At 55.0% G+C, this 11,961-nt stretch overlaps 4 protein-coding genes across 4 annotated transcripts in view; 3 read left to right on the plus strand and 1 right to left on the minus strand.

The window, feature by feature from the left end:
- The window catches only part of BO66DRAFT_420937 (phytanoyl-CoA dioxygenase family protein), a 1,329-nt gene extending 1,032 nt beyond the window's left edge, over positions 1 to 297 (minus strand). The window contains exon 1 of the mRNA XM_025649919.1: positions 43 to 297. Within this exon, the coding sequence (XP_025503317.1) occupies positions 43 to 247 (205 nt within the window). The 5' untranslated portion in view covers positions 248 to 297. The remainder of the gene's footprint in view (positions 1 to 42) is intronic.
- Positions 298 to 1,609: 1,312 nt separating this feature from the next.
- Positions 1,610 to 4,058, plus strand: BO66DRAFT_452992 (uncharacterized protein; the record flags this gene model as incomplete). The annotated part of the gene is made up of 3 exons (XM_025651970.1): positions 1,610 to 1,995; positions 2,077 to 3,506; positions 3,567 to 4,058. The coding sequence occupies 3 exons, from the start codon at positions 1,610 to 1,612 to the stop codon at positions 3,734 to 3,736; spliced, it is 1,986 nt and encodes a 661-aa protein (XP_025503318.1). The 3' UTR covers positions 3,737 to 4,058.
- A 4,085-nt stretch (positions 4,059 to 8,143) lies between these two features.
- Positions 8,144 to 8,715, plus strand: BO66DRAFT_101825 (uncharacterized protein). Its single transcript, XM_025641766.1, has one exon. It carries the CDS (start codon positions 8,204 to 8,206, stop codon positions 8,603 to 8,605), a length of 402 nt encoding a protein of 133 aa, XP_025503319.1. The 5' UTR covers positions 8,144 to 8,203; the 3' UTR covers positions 8,606 to 8,715.
- Positions 8,716 to 8,940: 225 nt separating this feature from the next.
- On the plus strand, positions 8,941 to 11,811 carry BO66DRAFT_101836 (uncharacterized protein). The gene is made up of 3 exons (XM_025641767.1): positions 8,941 to 10,253; positions 10,320 to 10,435; positions 10,495 to 11,811. The coding sequence occupies exons 1-3, from the start codon at positions 9,030 to 9,032 to the stop codon at positions 11,705 to 11,707; spliced, it is 2,553 nt and encodes an 850-aa protein (XP_025503320.1). The 5' UTR covers positions 8,941 to 9,029; the 3' UTR covers positions 11,708 to 11,811.
- The last annotated feature ends 150 nt before the right edge of the window (positions 11,812 to 11,961 follow it).

Genomic DNA, 11,961 nt, shown 5'->3' on the forward strand with positions numbered 1-11,961 from the left:
TTTTTTTTTCTTTTTTTTTTCTCGCAACTGCCAAGGGCTTGCCTGGAAAGAATGAACCGTTCCATTCGACATCCTCGTCCAGTCGCGACTTGACCTCTTCATGGGCTTGGTCGACGTCACCCTCGGGTATGAGGTTCTTGATGAAAACCCCGCCGTCCCGCTTGAGCAGATACACGATCTCTTCGAGTGGGGTGTCTTTGGACACTTTTTGGACCTCGTCGCTGTACTTGGAGGGATTGAAGGACATGGTGAAGATTGATGGGGGTGTCGGTTGCAATTGTCAAAATGATGATCATCCAACTCGAGCCAGGACTATCACTTCATATAAATGGATGTACCGTACGTAGTGGCGTGTAGTGCACAGTGCACAGCAGAAGCGACGAGCTCCCGATAGGCGCCGCCAAGGATCTGGGGGAGTTGGTGATAGCTTACACACCACCGGAAGGGGATCTGGACTCCCTGGCGACCACGGATTCACTGTCCAAGCGAGTGGCCTCGTTTCCCAAAATGGGGAACTCGCCAATGGGCTTGTCCCCAATAGGAAATGCTTTCAACTGCTAACAGACCTCTTATCAAGGCTATCACCCCACTGGATGGGTCGATCCGAGGTCGTGCCGCATCGTGCGGGGTTGGGGGTGAGAAGAGGGTGGTCAAGCCTGTTCCTGGATGCTGCGTGAGTATCCCAGTTGGCAAATGGAAGGCCATCACTGGGACAATGGCGACGATTGATGCAGGCAATCTAATTGTCTGGTCTGTGTCACTCATTATCACCGTGAATCCCTGCTTGACCCTTTCTTTCAACACTGGACACATCACTTTACTAGCTTCAATTAATTGTGGGGTCAATTGCTATATTCGGGGAGGTCACATCGGTGCCTTAGATAGTCGAGCCATTCCCAACACTGGAAAGGATGAGATAGGAGCCGGAGATCAGATCATTAGGAAGTTCGATGATCAGACTCCCATCGGTTGGACTTTTGCGTTCCATTGCGAAGTACTCCGTATACCGTTCTCACGTCCAGGACATTATTCTAGATGGGAGTGACGTCATGGTGAGGCCTGCCTGGAGTATCGCTGATCAAGGCTTTTTGACTTCGAATAAGGGTGTCTTTTGGGATTTGGCTTTGCGAAGAAATCAGGAATTAAGCTTGCCTGGATCAGTGTTGCCTCGTTAGCATTATTGCCTTGTTGTGTAAACTACTGTGGCTAAGCACGCCTCTATCGGGGATTATTCCAGTTTGTTGGAAACCATTCCCGAGTGGGCAACCATCTCAATATCCTATCACTCACCCACGTCCTGATCCCGGTCGCAGAAGCTGCAAGTTAATGCAAGAGACTCATTGGATGGCTGGCGATGTGATTCACTGGCGTAAGTTGATCCAAATCAAGAATAGGCCAGCGTACCTTGATTCAAGGTTATGTCCCACCGACTGCCTTGAAGTCATCCATACCATGTATAAATCAGCATCAATTGTGCACCCGGAGACAGGTAGACCTGGTATATAAAGTCTAGCAAAGGCTTAGGAAACTCTAGTATGGTGCAGTATTTATTTAAACTCTCTCCTTACCTACTATTTACGCTGCTTCACTGCCTAATACCCATATCGCCATGTCTCACCCTCTCGACCCCCTCGCCCCGAATGAGCTGCGCAAAGCAGCACAAATCTTGCGAGCTCATCACAAGACTACCCCGATCCACTTCAAGGTCATTGATCTTCTAGAGCCCTCCAAAGCTTCACTCCTGGCATACCTGAATGCTAGCACGCAAGGCTCACCAGCCCCTCCGCGGAGAGCCTACATCTACTACCATCAGCAAGGGAATGCCACGTTGTGCAAGGCGAAAGTCAACGTAACCAAGGGTACTGTTGAAGAAGACCGCCAGTATCCCGAGGTTCAAGGGCCTGCAGACTTTGAGGAATTCGAGCGCATTCACAAGGCCTGCAATGAGCATCCGCGGGTTCGTGCTGAGGTGAAGAAGCTCAAACTACCCGAGGGGTGAGCAGCGCTCTCTGGCCAAATCATGCCCTCCCCGCTCCCATTATACAAGGTATCGCACATAGAATCTGACAACCGCAGGGCATCGGTGGTCAACGACCCTTGGCTGTACGGGACCGACAGTCCCGATGTAACCCGTCGTCTCTACCAGTGCTACATGTACGCTGTCCTCAACGATGATCCGGAGGCGAACCACTACTCTCTCCCCATGGCGTTTGCGCCCATCTTCGACGCCCATACCGCCGAACTGGTAGAGATCGAAAGGCTGCCACGAGGGGCGGGGGCGGAGCTCGATCAGGAAACGGTTCCCTGGGACGCCGTGGAGCCAGTCGAGTACAGCGAGAGCCTCTTAGGCAAGCCCTATTTCCGCCAGGACCTAAAGCCGCTATATGTCGAGCAACCAGAGGGTCCGTCGTTTCGCATCGACGTACGCCAGATCACCTGGCAGAAATGGTCCTTCCACCTGGGATGGACGGTGCGCGAGGGACCCGTGCTCCACAACGTCTTCTACGACGGCCGGTCGCTCTTCCATCGAGTCTCCATGAGCGAGATGACCGTCCCGTACGGAGACCCGCGGGCCCCGTACCGTCGCAAGCAGGCGTTCGACCTGGGCGACACGGGCTTCGGCCTGACCTCCAACACCCTGACCCTGGGCTGCGACTGTCTCGGCCAAATCGCCTATTTCGACGGGATCCGCACGACGGGGACCGGCGAGCCCGTCGAGATGAAGAACGTGATCTGCATGCACGAGGTGGACGAGGGGATCGGCTGGAAGCACACCAACATGCGCAACGGCCAGGCGTCGACGGTGCGCAACCGCACCCTCGTCGTCCAGTGCACGGCCACCGTGATGAACTACGAGTACATTCTCGCCTTCGTGCTGGACCAGGCCGCCAACCTCCATGTGGAGGTCAAAGCCACGGGCATCATGTCCACCATGCCCATTGCCCGCCACACCGCTTCGCCCTGGGGCACCGTCGTGGCCCCCGGCGTGCTGGCCGTCAACCATCAACATCTGCTCAACCTCTGCATTGATCCCGCTCTCGACGGCACCGGCAACACGGTCGTCTACGACGACGTTCTCCCCGTCCGCGACGACCCCACCGTCGACGACCCGCAAGGCTGCGCGTTCCGCAGGACCACCACCGCCATCACGCAACCCGGAGGCTACGAGCTCAATCTCGCCGCCTACCGAACGTACCGCATCATCAACCCCAACCGGACGAACGCCATCTCCGGAGAACCAGTGGGGTACCGGCTGCACGCGTCCCCGAGCCAGATGCTCATCATGGGGCCGGAGACCTTCAACTCCCGCCGGGGACGGTTCACCACCAAGCCGATCTGGGTCACGGACTACCGCGACGAAGAGCTCTACGCGGCCGGGGAGTTCACCAACCAGAGCACGGACGACACGGGGCTAGGGGTGTGGAGTCAACGCCAGCAGTCCGTGGAGAACGCGGATATCGTGCTGTGGCACACATTTGGCACCACGCACATCACCCGTCCGGAAGGTATGTGTGCTGCCGTTTGTTTATCTGGGGGACACCTGGGGATTGCTAACATTGGCTCAGACTTTCCGGTCATGCCAGTCGAGAAGATGGTGGTCTCGCTCAAACCGACGAGCTTCTTCGAGTTGAACCCGTCTAACGATGTTCCGCACTCAAGCCAGATCCTGAGTCGGTCCAGGGTCGTTGAGCACCATAAGGTGGAACCTGAGCCTTGTGGGAGGTGTGCTCTGTAGCTCCGGTGTAAATCGAACGGCTGGGATCAATTGGCAAACGTCACGAGCCGGCTCCGGCCTGAAGCAAGGCCAGGATGAACCTCACACGACCCTGCTGTGTGACGGAACGCATTTTCATGAAACAGAGTCAGAAGGGAGAGATCGCGTGAACTTGTCTGGGTCCATTGACTTGACGGCCTCTACACGGAGCGAGCATGCTGAATAGAGTGAGACACCAATGCGAAAAGAACTCAGCATAGATTTGAAATGTGTAAGGTCAGCCGATGCGATGGTTGAGTGGAGTAGATCCACCCCTTTCTTCAGTAGGAGTTGTAGCTGCCATGTGGGTTGTAGGAAAGCTACTAGTTAGTGTATACCACGTACCACGTGGAAACAGGCAATAGCAACGAACCTCACCCGCTAAAACTACTAGGTACCTTACCTAGTACCATTGCTGCATCGAGCACGCCGTTGAACAGCGAATCAGGTCCCGAAGTTATCCATGGGTTACACGGTGTAACCACCAAGGTTGGTTCGTTTGGTTGACTTGCGAAAACAAGGAAACGCTGTCGGGCGACGTGGGCTTGTGGTTCATTCCCCTATGTAGAACTGTGGATAGCAAATCCTCGTCTCAGAAGTTCTCATTTCCACCTTCCAAGACCTGATGCACGGACGAATGGAGATATTTGAGACAGGACGAAACCAGCCACCTTCTGCGTCAGGGTCCACGGAGTATAGAGAGCGACCTCCACGCCGGAAGCATACTGCACGAGCGAAATCCCGCAGTCAATCCCAACAGCGTTTAACTAGATGCGGATGGCACAGCGAACCCGAATTGATAACTCTCATTTCTTGAGGGATTTGCCGAGCACGTAAGCGCTGAGCCCTATGCTAAGCAAGGTAAGTCCTTGCCTCTAGAACGGACTCCGTTCTTTCCCTGCAGGATGACTGATCCGGCTCAGCGTCCCAAAATCCTGCCTCTCCTGCAGCAGACCAGTCAGTCTTGTGGCAGAAAAAGTACGGTACGTTGGACTGAGTTGACCACCAGTCCTTACGCTTCAGCCGCACTTGGCGAAGGCTCTTGGGGATAACTGTGCTTCAGGAGATGGACGTTTGCCGAGGTGCTTGGAACGTTGCTTGGTTTGAAGAAAGCAGCCTTGCGTGCCTTGGCCATGAGAGTGAAACAAGGGGTGCAGGTGAGGGCTCGTGCGTTCGAAAATCGAATCTGCTCTCGCCTCCGCTGGGGTACATCCGGCGAATTCCACGTGGGCTTTGCTTTTGGGAAGCGACGAACCAATTTGCCTCGTGGCAATTGAGCGGGCCACTGATAGATCGACTGAATGCTGCTAAGCTACAGCCTGCAATGCGACGACGAGGCCGTGGAATGTAAAACTGTGACTGCGCGGCGTGCTTACACGTACTCTGATAATCTGCGGATGGGCTATGTTCAACGGGAGAACGGATGACCAAGTCACAGCAGAAAAAGCAAAAAAAGAGAAAAGGATCCTCCATCGGAGACGGACCGAATCCAACTCAGCACCCACCCCCTCCATCCTCATGGGTTTAGGGCTTCGTTGCCGAGAGAATTGGCACGCAATCCAGAGCTTGGGGGTGACCGCCCGCTAGCCTTGGGTTACATTCCAAGACATCTTAGTCCTGATGCCAGCTCTCGAGTGGAGGCAGACAGCACCTATGCTGACAAACCTACGACCGAGCAATCAGTCCCCTTGACTATTGAGTGAAGCATGGGCTGTGGCCTGATGCACATGGCTCCCTCCTGGAGCTACACAGGACACAACAATTGCGTGAAGACTCGATAAGATCCGTGAAACAGTTTGGCATCCCCCGGGGATCAGTCGCTCTGCCCTGCTGTTGGTCAGCAATTGGGTGACACACACGCGTGGATGGTTGGCCTTACGGAATTCTGCATCCCTTACTGAGACTCTTTCCTTTCTGGTTGGCGGGAATGGATCAAGCTATTGTTAGTCACCAATGAATTGGGATATATCCACAACAAGGGGTCGGATTTGAAACCACGGGGAAGAATCAGTTGCTGATTTTGCGTATGTACAGTACGTGCAATTCGTTAAGCAAACCGAAGGAGGGCCATGCATGCGTCCTGCATAGGTGAGACCACGGCACTTTTTTTTCTCGTTTTCTCTTCCCCGGGGGTGAAGAGGGGTAAGGCTACGCTAAGCCAGTGCATGGAAATGAGATAGAAAAAGAAATCCCACTAATCGCGTGACCGCGTGGTTTCATCTGGACAAATGGCAGGCTTTTGTTTTAGTATTAGTACTGCGGACCCTGCTGGGAAATGCTCCGCCCCCCAAGGTTATCTAGACCCGATCAGCCCTAGTCTACGCGAGGTGATCCTCCGGAGATCATTAGTAGGGAAGCCCTCATGGGCTAACTAGGTATAATCCAGTTAGTAATGCAGCCTGACAGAGATATTACCAAGCAGAGACACTAAGTTAGCCACCGATAGCTAGTGCTTGCATCCTGAGCAATTGGCTGTCGTGACTGCTGAAGCTACCTTCCTACCTACCCTGTACTCACTCCTTAGCTTGAATGATGGATCTGATAGCCCGTTACAATACAATACAGCGGGAGGACTTGGAAAAACAGTCCCGTCAAATGAGGTCCGAGCGGGGAGTCGGCACTGCCTCTCCCAATCCGCACTTTCGGGTGGACGGAAAGATTGAAAGATTACGGATCGTATACCTCCAGCCTAACTAGTGGCCGTGACGTTCAAGCAAGGAGTCGATACCTCAACTACGCGCTCGTATATGCATATCTGAAGAATTCTAGCTTGCTGACTGCATCTCCCGGCCTAAGAGCCTCTGCGGAATGTGGCATGATGCAAAATCTTGGAATTGAGACTCAGTACGTGTAACGTACTCCAGCTACCTAATAATTACTCCGTACGGTACCGATCATCGACATCGACGGGCCAGATGCCGTGCCCCCAAACCACGTGGTGATATGACGATCAAGCAGTAGATTGAGGGGTGAATAGAGCTGCAGAAAGAGCAAGTAAAAGAAATAACTACGCCATATCTGCTGGTGAGTGGTCAGGCTGTACCGCTAGCTTCATCCTTCGATTATCCTGAACCTCAGCATAGAGCGAAACACCGTATCGATGCACCGTAGCTGTGGACATGGCTTCGGCTGGATTGACTCGGCTTGTGGGATGAGGGGGGACACCACGGGTATTCTGAGACTTTCCCAATTGATGAGGAATGGCTAGTAAGTTACACCTAGCTAGTGATCCTCATTTCTAGGTATGTCATCCTTTGTGGATCGGGATTTGGAGCGGGCTCTCTCGCTTGGGAGATACATTCAGGCTGTATCGATCGTCCAGGTAAGGCCTAGGTCTCGACGATTCTGAGATATGAGCAAGGTGTATAGTGAGAACTGCGACTGAACGCTCTGCAGGGATTCGCCAGCTTATACCATTGAAAAACATGAGTCAGTGTGAGATCCAAGTATACTAGCTACAGGTCTCCGGATTTGACTGCGTATAACTCTGAAGGAATCATCCTCAAGACGTGTCCGCACTTTCGACAGGCCTAGGGCGGGAGAGTGTGTTGCGCAGAAAAGACATTGGCTCAAGCATCTCTCCGTGAACAAGCACTATCAATAGACTTTTACCCCTCTTGAATTCCATTTAAGCACTTGTGTTGGTGGGAAACCTGTCTCTATCTCGATATTAACCCAGACTGTCCGTGCAAGTAGGCGTGGCTGGACGGGGGGGGAAGTCCGGTCATCCTTCCAATCCTGTCCGACGGCCTCATTAAAGTACAAGAGAACTTACTACTCCTGTATACAAATCACGTGCTAAACTAGATCAAAGACCGATCAAAAGAACGAAGGATTTAGGTGCAGGCAGAAGAATCGGCTTGCAGAAATGGAGCGGACAATGTAGCGAATGAGGGCAGGGGGCAGAAAGTCCGGCCCAGGTAATAACCTAGTATAAGACTCAGTGCTTACGCGCTCCCCAATCAAGTAAATACTCAACCCAGTCTAACGTTCCGGAGCAAACAAGACTAGCTGAGCCGTCGTGGTAGCAAATTGGCCATGAGATAGTCAATTGGTTGTCAGTGATGATTTCAGTTCAGTTGGAATAAGAATCTACGACTCTACTCTGGGAATTCTTTGGGGCATCTAGTATAAGAGAGGCATTACTAATGGACGGCCTGTTGGCGAAGCAGTGGTGCACGGTCCCCATCCCAAGTGGAAAAAGGACCAATGTACAGTAACTTAACTACAAGGTACTGTAAATGTAACCCTAGATGAAATAGCTCCATCTTGGCGCATCTTCCGCCGCGTGGGAAGCCTCACGCTAGAATCAACAAACAACGTGGGCTGACGTGCTTTCTGGCTAGATCCTGCAGGAGGAGACTACTCGACCACTCTCTGTATCAGACTCCTCGAATTTATCTTAGTATATCGGTGACTAGTAAGTTTTCAGGTAGGCTCAGATGACAAATGCCTTTGATCCTTTTTTTTTTCTATTTCTTTTTCCGTGCTTCTTCAACCACGCGAAGTGAGATAGGGTCTTCGGCGCCACCGCCCCCACTAACAGTCGCGGGGTCAAACAAGGCCTCCATAACGCTCGTATGGATGTTGATGCTGGTCGAGGCTAGGCGGAAGGATCATGGGGGCGAAATTTGTAACCCCAACATCGTTGTGTCCCTGTCTCTCTCCGTTGTCTCTGGGAGAAGTATGTGTGATGTGATTGCCATGATTCAGGATCGCCGAAACTGCGCCGAGAACGTCGAGAAGCACCTCCAGACCAACTCAAACCTAAACTGCAATGTGGCGATACATGGCCAGGCTGAAGATTACCAGATTGATACACTTCTCACCCTGTCGATCCAATGGCGGTAGCCGCAACCACAGCAGAGAAGCTGGGAAATGCTGACGGCTTCGAAGGATCAACTTGGAGGATCGCTTGGATTCAATCGAGGCAGACTCTAGGGGAATCTATAGAACAGGGATACTTCCGTGGCTATCTCTCTCCGCATCTCTGGCCTATATCTTCTCTCCGGCGGCCCAGCTCCACCTCTCGATGGAGCACAGAAGCTTGGATTTACGAACACCATCAGTATGAAGACCGCCGAGACCAGGTACATCGCTTGTTCGCATTGCTCCAAGGCCAAGGCGCGATGCGATCGCAAGGTAGGCGCGCTGTGAAGTCCCTGCGTAGCTTCTTTGCATCATTGGTTGACCAAGAGGATGAGTATCACAGGTGCCTTGCACACGATGCGTCAGTAAGCAGCTGGTCTGCCAACCGCGCTCTGCTCGGCGAGCCATGCAACGCCCGGCCGAACTCCAATTACGAAGGCTACGGCCCGACGACGTCCCACGGGGAGAAGAGCAGCAGACTGCCCTGGAAACAACGAAACAGAACCTAGTAGGGCCTGATAGCACAGCAATAGTAGGGTCCGACATGGAGACCGGCAGTCCGGACGGCTTGTTACGCCTTCAAGCAGCCAGTGTCCCTTACCCCAGCACCGAGGAGACGACGCACTTGTCCACCGAGTGGCTACAGCAGATTACTCCAGAGTCATCGTTACATATGCCCTTGGCCATGGTCCTGGATGAGGACGCCCCGCATCAGTCCACACCCGACCTCGACCTCATCAGCGAGCTCATCAGCTATTCCACAAGCGATGTCCTGTGGGAATCATACCTGGAGCCCATGACCGTCCCTCCGCTGAGTCACTCTCCGCGCAAATCCTCGAGTTGCGGGCGCAACAGCCCCCTTGTCTCTCTATGTCCAGGGCAGCCACGGCATTGGGGGGAAGATTGGAGCAGCCAGATGCGCCTCAGCCTGCAGCAATTCGAGCAGACGCTCAATTCGCGAGAGCCGTGGAATACCGGCAGCACCGAGTCCAGTGCCTCCTCGATCGCCACACCACCGGCCGTAGACCCTATCACGGACACCACCCGCGACAACCTCCTGGTGGTGACCCAACTACTACTGATGCAGACCCGCAACGTCCACTCGCGGGAACACAGCAGCCACGGCCGGAGACTCAGTCCACTCAACCTCACCATCGTGACCCTACCTCCAGCCAAGGCGCTGGATGACCTCTTACGAGCCCAGGTCTCCTGCTTCGAGCAGTACTTTGGCCTGTCGAGCGGGGAGGTGCAAGACCCAAACACGCTCATGAATGATCTTCCGCACGACGTCAAGGCCGCCGGCATCATGCTTCTGCTGATGATTGCGATCGGGGCTACGGCCTCTCCAGCCCCAGAATTGCATATTTTCGCGACCGGGTTGACGGAGACGTGTCGCACTGCACTGTCCGATATGATGGAAGGAGACATGGCCAGCACGAGACCGGATATCGTGTCTCATTGCGCTCTTTTGCTGCTTTATCTGGGGATGTGGTCTGGTGAGCGATGGCTCATGCGGGTGAGTCCGACGATATGTCGCATGATTTTGCCTTTTCATGTCGCCATCTCATCTGCTAACCTGCCTTTCCACTGGCCACAGACCTCTTGCGCTCACCGGCAGATGTACACTCAGGCAAGTCTTTCTGATCTTGGGCTATGACCCCATGTCGAATGGGAATACTGACCGGCAGTAATATAGTTACTACACCGAAAGCCTCCTTCCCTTGACAACGGCGACACTCCTAGCCTTCTTAGCAGCAGTCTAGGGCTCAACCAACAATGGGCGCAATGGAAGGAGGAGGAGATGAACTCGCGGTGAGTGACAGCAGCTTTCTGCTTGCCATCATAGACTGTCCACTGACTTCATCGGACAGACTCACGTACGCGTGGGTGATAGCAGATCAAGAATGGAGCCTGTTCTACGACACTCCACTCAGCTTCTCCGTGGACACGCTGACCGAGTCACTACCCGCCGACGACCGACTGTGGAAGGCGGGCTCCGAGAGTGACTGGGCACGTCTCGCGCCCGAGGCCTTCGCCACCCAACCCCCGATCTGCCTGCGCGACCTGTATACCTGCTTCATGAACGGCGAGCTGCGCCCCGGACGAGGCACGCGGCTGCCCCTGCAATATCTGCGTCTGCTGCTCGTCCCCCTACACGGGATGGTCTGCCACCTGCGCCAGTGGCTGCAGTCCTTCCCCAACTGCCCGGTGCGCTGGCGCAAAAGCACCCAGGGCCTGTCCAACCCGGCCATCCACGCCCAGCTCGACCAGGTGCAGGCCCTGCTGCCCGAATGGTTCAACCTGGCCGTGCACTCGGCCAACACCAACTCGCCGGCCGGCCTAGCCATGCTGGTCATGTACCACCTGATCGCGCTGAACGCGATGGCGAGCTTCCCCAGCATCGAGGCCGCGCTGCTGCGCGGGCCCCCCGCGCGCCCCGAGGCCCCCAACCCGCGGGGATCCGGCCCGTGTCCGCTGGGCGCCTGTCCGGCGACCATCGCCCACGACAGCGAGGAGGAGGCGCTCGTCCACTGCGGCCAGATCCTGCGCCTGGTGCGCCTGATGCCCCCCGCGGACCAGCCGCTCTGGTGGTCCGCCGTGGTGTACCGCGTTGCGCTGATCACCATGTTCCTGTCGATGAAGCGCCACCCGCACGACTGGCTGCCGGCGCTCATGCTGGGCCCCGTCGAGGCCGCCAGCCTGGCCTCTTCGTCGGCCACCAGCAGCTCCAGCGGCACCAGCTCCAGCAGCATCATCTCCATGATGAGCAGCTCCGCTTCTGCTTCTGTCAGCGACCGCGGCGCCACCGTGCCCCCGCAGCTGCGGTCCGTCGTCCTGAACGACGTCCCCGCCGACCACCCTGCCCTGCTGAACTTCATCAAGTACAAGGAGGGCGAGCCCGTCCTCGCCGACCGCGACGGCCAGCTGGTCGAGTTGCGGCGCCCCCGCGAGGTCCTGCGGCTGTTCATCGACCTCGCCGACGTGCAGTACCGGCCTGTGCTCCGGGCCACGCGGTTCCAGGCTAGCGTCAAGGACTCCTTAGAGCAGTTGGCTGACCTGTGGGGGTATTTGTCTCCGGCTTGAGGGGCTGTTAGGGAAAGAGAGGGTTGGGGTTGAGTCCCTTGGGGAGCGGGAGGTAAAGAACAAGGTGCGAAGGGATGTTGTCTTCTTCGAAATAGATACCATAGAAAACGAGACACAAAGTCCCGAGTTATTCTTGAGGAAAGAAGCATCAGGCTAATGGGTGGAGCATATTTGTGTTTGCTGGTTAGAGCTCAGCCGGGCGGCGCTTTAGAGATGCTTGACAATTCTTGCCTTTCGTGTTTGTTTTCCTACCA

Source organism: Aspergillus aculeatinus, assembly GCF_003184765.1.
Source record: "Aspergillus aculeatinus CBS 121060 unplaced genomic scaffold BO66scaffold_28, whole genome shotgun sequence".
Taxonomy (NCBI): domain Eukaryota; kingdom Fungi; phylum Ascomycota; class Eurotiomycetes; order Eurotiales; family Aspergillaceae; genus Aspergillus; species Aspergillus aculeatinus.

What these genes read in the sequence shown, in the direction of transcription:
- BO66DRAFT_101825 (XM_025641766.1), top strand. Translation starts at nt 8,204, where the DNA reads ATGCCTTTGATCCTTTTTTTTTTCTATTTCTTTTTCCGTGCTTCTTCA.
- BO66DRAFT_101836 (XM_025641767.1), top strand. Translation starts at nt 9,030, where the DNA reads ATGCAACGCCCGGCCGAACTCCAATTACGAAGGCTACGGCCCGACGAC. An exon ending in ACCGGCAGATGTACACTCAG is followed by an intron (nt 10,254 to 10,319) that starts GCAAGTCTTTCT and finishes GCAGTAATATAG; the next exon opens with TTACTACACCGAAAGCCTCC. An exon ending in GAGGAGGAGATGAACTCGCG is followed by an intron (nt 10,436 to 10,494) that starts GTGAGTGACAGC and finishes TTCATCGGACAG; the next exon opens with ACTCACGTACGCGTGGGTGA.